This window comes from Cryptomeria japonica, chromosome 5 (assembly GCF_030272615.1).
Source record: "Cryptomeria japonica chromosome 5, Sugi_1.0, whole genome shotgun sequence".
In the NCBI taxonomy this organism is placed as follows: domain Eukaryota; kingdom Viridiplantae; phylum Streptophyta; class Pinopsida; order Cupressales; family Cupressaceae; genus Cryptomeria; species Cryptomeria japonica.
The window spans coordinates 31,982,391-31,991,250 of record NC_081409.1 but is presented as its reverse complement, the minus strand read 5'-3'; the positions used below and the strand labels follow the sequence as shown (position 1 = coordinate 31,991,250).

Sequence of the window (8,860 nt, the reverse complement as noted above, 5' to 3'; positions counted from 1 at the left end):
ATTTATCAATCAATTATTCTATCTCCATCATGCAACCATGGAGGCTTCACTTAATGAACCTAGGTTATATCACGTGCGTTCATGGCATACTAAAGAATCCCCCTATTTTAAAAAAAAATATTGCCCTAAACTCCTTTTTTTTACCCCCTCCTAATACATAGCCTAAATTAAAAGTTCCCTATTTTTGCTAGATATTGCATTTTTTCATAGCTCGAATTTAAAACCCCCTATTTTTACTGATAGGCAATATATTATACCCTAATTTTTGGGATGTTAAACCCCACAATATGAATGCACATGATATAATATTGCTTAGCCAATGAAGCCCCCATGCATGCAACTAGTTAACTTAGTAATTATCTCAATCTAATATTATTAATTATAATATAAAATAAAAATATGATGATGATGATGATGATGATGATGATGATGATGATGATGATGATGATGATGATGATGTAGTCTTAATAGATTTTTTTACTTTAGTCAAGAGTTTAATAGAAATATTAAAATATAATTATATAATGATAATAATAATTTGGTAGGAAAATTTGTTTTACTTTTGTAAATAATTTAATAAAATAAGAATATATTAGAATCTAGAATTTAAGCGAAAATAAAATAAAATTATTTAATTCTAATTATATCTTCACTTCCACCTTTCAACTACCACTCACTATAAGTTTATCAATCAATTCTTCTATCTCCATCATGCAACCAATTAACTTAGTAATTTTTTATTTTATTTTTTAGATTGTAGGAATCGGTACCGCATGGGCTGGGGTGAGACTAGACCTTGTGACCTCATGCTTCACCACTAGAAGCTCTCACCAATCAAGCTAGGCCCCCAACCCAAGTTGACTTAGTAATTATCTCAATCTAATATTATTAATTATAATATAAAATAAAAATATGATGATATAATAATGATGATGATGATGTAGTCTTAATAGATTTTTTACTTTAGTCAAGAGTTTAATAGAAATATTAAAATATAATTATATACTAATAATAATTTGATTGCCTGAGTTGGCCTAGTGGTGGAGAACTTGTGCTCTTGAAAGAGAGGTCACAAGTTCAAATCCCACATGGGGTAGGGTATGTACATCTTATCGGCTTCGGCCTATTATCGATCGAAAAAAAAAAAAATTGGTAGGAAAATTTTTTCTTTTGTAAAAAATTTAATAAAATAAGAATATAGTAGAACTTGGAAAAACAAAAAAAACAAATATTTTATTTAATTATAATTATATCTTCACTTCTACCTCTCAACTACCACTCACTATGAGTTTATCAATCAATATTATTAATTATAATATAAAATAAAATATGATGATATAATAATAATAATAATGATGTAGCCTTAATAGATTTTTTTATTTTAGTCAAGAGTTTAATAGAAATATTGAAATAGAATTATAATTATAATAATTTGGTAGGAAATTTTTTTTTCACTTTTGTAAAGAATTTAATAAAATAAGAATATATTAAAACATAATAATATTAAGATTAATTATAATATATTAATATAATAAATTTTTAAGTGCAATAATGAACAAATATGACATCTTTTGGCATACTTTACCTAGATCAATCAATTTTGTCTATCCATCATGCCATCAATTAAGTTCATAATTACCCCAATCACTTGTCTCATTGAATCTTCTCATCAGATTCTATCCATCATGCAATCAGTTTACTCTGTAATTATCGAGCAATCAATTCATCCCATCAAATCATGCCATTGATCAATATCATATGAAATAATAGTATAATAATAGATTAGAAACAATGTAGTCTTAATATACTTTGTGCTTTTAATTTTTTAAGTGGAATAATGAACAAATATGATATCTTCGCCATGCTTTACCTATATTCCTCTTAAGGTATGCTAGTAATATCAATATTAATATTATAAAAAAAAATCTAATTATAATGTATTTATATTATATTTGCGTCGAAGGCGTATTATACTCACATAATGGATACACAAATATGTCTTAATAAAAACTAGAATCATTTAATTTGACGTGTTTGTGAGACTTAAATGCATGAATTTTTTTTTAAAAATTATTTACTTTCTCCTCTCAACTACCACTCACTTTGAGTTTAACTATTAATCAATTTTGTCTATCTCCATCATACACATAGTCAATTAATATTAAAATAACAATATAAAGATTGATAATATAATAATAATAATTAGTATTAATAGAATTTTTTTCTTAGGTGAAGAGTTTAATATAATTTGACGTGTTTGTGACACTTAAATGCATAATATATCTGTGGGTGTGTGTGTGATACATATACGTATATGTATGTATATATATACAAACATATATATATCTATATATATATATATATATATATATATATATATGTATGTATGTATGTATGTATACATACATGTATGTATATATGTATACATACATACATACATACATACATATATATATATATACACACATACATACATACATACATACATACACACACACACACACACACACACACACACATATATATATATATATATGTATATATATGTATATATACATATATACATACATGTATACATATATATATATACACACATACATACATACATATATACATATATGTATATATATGTATATATGTATGTATGTATGTATACATACATATATACATACATGTATACATATACATATACATATACATATACATATACATATACATATACATACATATATATATATATATATATATATATATATATATATATATATATATATATATATATAGACACACACACATGTATGTATATATATTTTCTCCTCTCAACTACCACTCACTGTGAGTTTAACTATTAATCAATTATGTCTCTCCATCATACAAATAGTTAACTTCATAATTATGTCAATCTAATATTAAAATAACAATATAAAGATATGATAATATAATAATACTAGTTAGTCTTAATAGATTTTTTTTTCTTTGGTGAAGAGTTTAATAAAAATACAAAAATATAGTAATATCTTAATATTAATTTAATATTGATTACAATATCATAATATAATAATAATTTAAAATTAATTACAATATAATTATATAATTATTTTTTAAGTGGAATAATGAACAAATATAATATCTTTCAACATACTTTACCTATATTTCTCTATAAAGATAGGTATACTAGTGTAATTATATTGACATAATTATTATTATCATTATAATAATGATATGTAATTGTAATATATAATATATTATTGATAACAAATTTTATAATTCTTCAAATTCAAATGAAGTAAACAATATTATAAAATAAAATAGTTGATAAATAATTTTAAAGTAAAATCAAATAACCATTCAATGAATAATAATTAAATAACTCAAAAGTAGAATAAAATAATCATTGAACAAATAAATAGACAAAGATTGACCTTTCCCATTTACATCACATTGTAATCAATATATAATTTAATTAACATTTTAAATTACATAATACATAATGAAAAGTTGAAATTATCAAAATTCTCATTTTTAAGAAACTTGACTTCAACTACACTTCTAGGAATCTAATTATCAAGTCTAAAATCAAATGGTAAAAATTATCATAATTAACATTTTAACAACTCTACTTTAACTATGCTTCTCCAAATTTTTCTATCAAACTTAAAATCGACCAATTAATCAATTATTTATTCTAAGGAGCACAATCAACTTCAGCTACACTAGTAGCAATTACATCTAGTATGAATTGAATTTGGAGCCAAGGTAAACCTTAACAACTTTAATATTCATCGATTTAATATAACGTTGATATAGATTTAGCTTGCATGAGCCTATCGATCTCAAACTATTACTTACCTATTTGTAAATCAACAATAAATACTTTTTATTACAATATACAAAGACAAGTACTCACCACTACATGACACTTGTTTATATACGACTAAATTTCAATTTAGCACCATCTGCTAGTCTTGGATTTGGCAAAAACTTTATAGCTTCATTTGGGTTTACAAGCTCCCACCTAAATAGAGAAACAAAATTATAAATATTAATATAAATATAAGCACATAATCAATTCAAATAAACATGCAATATGTTATAATAGAAAAGGCATGTGCTTAATAATGCAATAACTTATGAATTATCATTGGTCAATTTAATCTATTGATTAAATTCTAAAATTTTCTTAGAATATTAAATAATCCTTAAATTATAACTTGGGAATTAGAAAAATACTTATAATCAAGGCATATGTAATGCAACAACATGAAGAGCTCCATTTTAACAAGGTTGTTTCCTGGGCATACTCGAGGACCAGTGCCAAAAACATTATATACACCTGGACTAGGCACAAATCCCTGCACCATAAAAAGTATATAAGTAGATTTGATAAGTGAAAAGGCCAACTTAAAAAGTAATTTATATAATAATATCAACCATACCTCCCATCTATCAGGATTAAACTTTAGAGGGTCCTTAAAGTAATGTGGATCAACATGAATAGAACGTAACCAAACTATTACTTTCCAACCTTTTGGAAATTTGTAACCTGTTATAAAAAACAACACAATTTAATCTTTAACTTGGTTTCCTAATCTATTGAGAACATCGTACATCAATTATTTATATTTATATTTTAAGAAAAAAGAAAATACCATTGAAATTTGTATCCTTTGCTACAGTTCTAAACATGAAGTGTGCTACATTTGCAAGTCTGATAACTTCATCAATCACCTACATATGTAATTATATAAACATTAGATGATAGCATTAACATCATATAAATGTCTTATTTATAAACCAAAAACTATATTATCGAACTACTTTGTTTATAAACAAATTATATATACACACCTTTTACTAAAGGGTCAAAAAGAAAGCTTGGTCAATCAAGAGTTTTTGCAATTTCAAAAGTTTACAAGGTATAATTATGAAAAACTTGCTCAAATGGTTAGTTTTATGATAAAATATAAAAATCTAATATTCCTAAGGGTCTCATAAGTCCATAAAACATGTTAATTGAATCGTAACACAAAAAATACCATGCCTACATACAAAATAACAATGGTCATATATAGAGGAAACAAAAAGATAAGGACCAACTATCAAAATGTGCATACGCCCTTAAGGTTTCACGTCTATGAAAATGTATATCCAAACTCTCTCATATTTAGTAGTAATATATACAAACATAGCATGTCGATACATGAACATTAGTTTACAATATAAAGTATAGCCATTTTATGCTACCCAACCATAGTTTGTTAAATACAACCTTTGAAGTATAAGTCATTTTCTTCACATCATCAAATTTGAGAATATTATCTTCTCCCATCTCCTGACGAATGGTATAATTTTCCTTCTGAAACACACACCTCTTGTGGATTAGAGAAAAGACACATCTAGAAACATAGAAAATGTGTATAGATCAAGGTACAAAATAAGAAATTAGTCTACCAAGTTATATGATGAGGGGGAAAAGAACAATGGAAGAAACAATTTATAAAAACATGTATATTTTACCTTTAATTTACTTAACACTTCAGGGTATTTACATAAGTAATAGAGAGCCCATGTCATTGAGCAAGCTGTAGACTCGTATCCTCCTAGAAGTATAGATGTTATGTTATCCAAGACTTCCTCTTCACTCAATTTATCACCGTTGGCATCAACTGAATCCATTAAATCTTGCAAAAAGTCAATCTTCACATTCTCCTTGTTGACTTTCCTATTACGTATCTCAGACTCTAGAATAATTGATAGCTTTTTCCTACACTGAATATGAATGCATACATCAAAGAAGTTTTGTTAGTTATATTTTCTTATAAAGAAGCTAAAATACACAATACATATAATATATGAAAGAGAAAAAGATTAATTGCAATAATCAACTATAATTTAATAAAAATCTCAAAAATCAAATACAATCTTACAAAAAATTAAAAATTAATTTTTTTTTTAAAAAACTCTTATAAACCATTAGAAATCAAAATTAAAACCCCAAATCAAAAAATACAAGTCCAATTAGAAGATAAATACCTATATAACCAATCCATAAATTAATAAGAGAATACAATGCAATATAACTATTTCAAGACACTGACCAACTAAGAAATATTTTCAACTTGACTATATTATTGGACAATGTAAGGAGCAATAGTTCGAAATAGACAAATGGAAACCAAATATGTTGAAATTCTCATGCAAAGGAGCTTAAGGGACTGCAAAATACAATTTTTAGCAATAGAGAATAATAGAATAATATCATTAGAAAATACAAATCTGATTGAAAAGGAATGGGCAAATATTTGATATTAATGTCTCCTTAAGATTAGTAACATAAAATAAACCAAATTTAGGTTGAAAGGTACTGAAACTATCTTTAAAAAAATCTTTAAGACCAATACATGACATGATGATGTGGTCAAGTATACAAGGAATAAGAGAACACAAATCTAGCAAGGAGAGAAGACCATTTTTTAAAGGCTAATAATATGACACAAATGATATTCGAGGGTGTGTCATACTAGCATGACCAATCAGGTTAAAGTTTATATAGAAGGGTGAATGAAACCATCTTACCCAAAACCCATGAAGACCAATGCATAGCATGAAAGATTCCATCTAGGAATGCACCTAACTAAGAAGACCAGTTGCAGGAGTGAGAGAGAGATAGTGGTACCTTCAGAGCATAATGGAATGCAGTGCCTGGTATATTAATAGGTTGGGCTCTAAGACCAGCTAAAAGTCCTCTGTACATCATCTCCATGCTTTCCAGCAATGGACCTCTCTGAAAGCTTAAGAGTAAGGAACAGATATTGCTGAATCCCAACTGCAATACCAGAAAAAGAGATCTTTTCAAACAAAATAAATATCTTTCGTTAACATGTTATCTCTTTTTTTGAAAAAACTATACTTATGTCTAAAAAGCCAAGATAGTGCATGCACATACAGCTCTGATTTCATCACCAGTATTGATGGTTCCCTTAGCAGACCAGTTTTCAAAGGCTTCTTTGAATGCAGGCTGTAAACTGATAAACACATGCTGCAATGACCGGGGTCTGTTAATGGCATCCATTAAAGCACGTCTCAGTCTTTTGTGGTGCAGCCCTTCCACCATGATGACCGATTTTTCTCCAAGTAGTTTAGGAGCAGGCCAACCTGCAGTAAAACTACCATCCTCTGTTCCTGTCCCCATCACAAATCTGTTGGCCTCTGGAGAGCATGTTATAACAGAAGGGAACCCAAATAAATAGGTTCTATAAATCCCAGTATCCCCATATCTGCAAACCAAAAAATAAAAGAGATATAAGAAAGGTATTGATCTTGCATGAGATCTGGTCATGGGGGTATATCAATGTAATAAATGGTCTGTAAGGGAAATCACATAGACAATAGTTCCACAAAGGTAGAGTGTCTGCTACTGAAATTACAAGGACACTATTGCCAAGCATATTATCAGAAGGGTACTGATTTTGTATCAGATCCCGTCGTATTGCAGTAATAATTCTGCAGAAGGGTTGGTAATAATTATTGATGCACAATAGTGCATCCTACAAATCTCGTACCCACAGGGGCAGACTACGCTCAGATATCCTATATACACTTAAAAAATTATAACCTCTCCTAAAAATCTCACACCACAGGGGCAAAATAAAACCAGATATTCTGTATAGAAAAATTATAACCCCTCCTACAAATCTCATACCCAAAGGGGCAGCTCTCCTACAAATCTCATATCCAGAGGGGCAGCCTAAGCCCAGATATTCTATATACACTCGAAAATTTATGACCTCTCCTAAATATCTCATACCCATAGGGACAGACTAAGCCCAAATATTCAATATAAACTTGGAAAATTATAAACTCCCCTAAAAATCTCATGTATAACCTCTCCTACAAACTCATACAAAACAGGAGCAGACTAAGCCCAGATATTTTATATATACTTGAAAATTCATTAACCTCTCCTAAAAATCTCACACCCACAGGTGCAGAGTAAACCCACATATTTATACTTTATCTATAGACAGTTCAAAATTTGTTTCCTCTTAGTTTAAGATCTTACCAGTGTACCCAAGCTTGACACTAAATCTAACCTTAACAATTCCAGAGCAGAAAAAGCATAAGAAGAGATTAAATGATTACTTGGCATTTCTCTTCCATATAAACTCATCAGGCTTGTCAATAAACTTGAAATACCATAAAAATTCCAGCAGCTCTCCAATAAGGGGCCATCCCATATGACCAGGAGGAAGCTTTCCTCCATTGTTAGATCTTAAATGTGAGTGACAAAACCTCCATTCATTGAAGGATCTTAGCACCCATATAAGTAATGGGAGCAACCCTAATACAAGCCCTAGCACCCACATTGCATCCATAAAATTCAGCTCTTTCCAATGTAAAGTTTATATTCCCTGTTCTAAAACTATACGCAGAGGTATTGTATAGCTATCCAGCGTACTTATGCACCCATAACATATTCGGGTGTGACGTTAAGACTTGACATGCCGACAGGAGGATGCCCGGCTTGGCTGCATGGAATCTCCCCACTTGGCATTTTACTTAGGTCTATGGTTCTATGGCCTACCTTTGATTTAAAAACAATTTCTTATTAGATTAGTAGTTAGAAAGAATTTTTTATTACGTTTATTTAAAGGGTGCAGGGAATATATTTAATCTTAATTTTAATCAAATTAATTTAAAAACATCTATGGTTAAAATGAGTAAGAATGTGACCGATAGACGAGTGAAAGAGGTTCTTTTTTCTTTCTACCCTTAAAAAGTCTAAGGATCTAACCAGCTTTTCTTTGGCTTTTTCTCAAATATATTAGGAAGTTGTTGGCAAAGATATTCTTTATGGTTG

The 8,860-nt window shown here is 28.5% G+C and overlaps 1 protein-coding gene across 2 annotated transcripts; it reads right to left on the bottom strand.

Moving 5' to 3' along the window:
- Positions 1-3,660: 3,660 nt before the first annotated feature.
- Positions 3,661-8,567, bottom strand: LOC131057418 (ent-kaurenoic acid oxidase 2). Of its 2 annotated transcripts, XM_059221062.1 has the most exons (9): positions 8,143-8,567; positions 6,947-7,277; positions 6,677-6,826; positions 5,518-5,769; positions 5,270-5,356; positions 4,650-4,728; positions 4,437-4,543; positions 4,231-4,352; positions 3,661-4,015 (listed from the first exon to the last, which is right to left on the bottom strand). In XM_059221062.1, exons 1-9 carry the CDS (start codon positions 8,373-8,375, stop codon positions 3,925-3,927), a joined length of 1,452 nt encoding a protein of 483 aa, XP_059077045.1. In that variant the 5' UTR covers positions 8,376-8,567; the 3' UTR covers positions 3,661-3,924. The 2 variants fall into 2 exon arrangements, with proteins under 2 accessions (XP_059077045.1, XP_059077046.1); XM_059221063.1 differs by lacking the exons at positions 5,270-5,356; positions 5,518-5,769 and having other exon boundaries at positions 8,143-8,453.
- Between the last annotated feature and the right edge of the window lie 293 nt (positions 8,568-8,860).

Coding starts and splice junctions, on each gene's coding strand:
- LOC131057418 (XM_059221062.1), bottom strand. CDS start 8,375: ATGGATGCAATGTGGGTGCTAGGGCTTGTATTAGGGTTGCTCCCATTA. Junction 6,827..6,946: donor CTGGTGATGAAATCAGAGCT/GTATGTGCATGC, acceptor CTGGTATTGCAG/TTGGGATTCAGCAATATCTG. Junction 5,770..6,676: donor CATTCCATTATGCTCTGAAG/GTACCACTATCT, acceptor ATTCATATTCAG/TGTAGGAAAAAGCTATCAAT.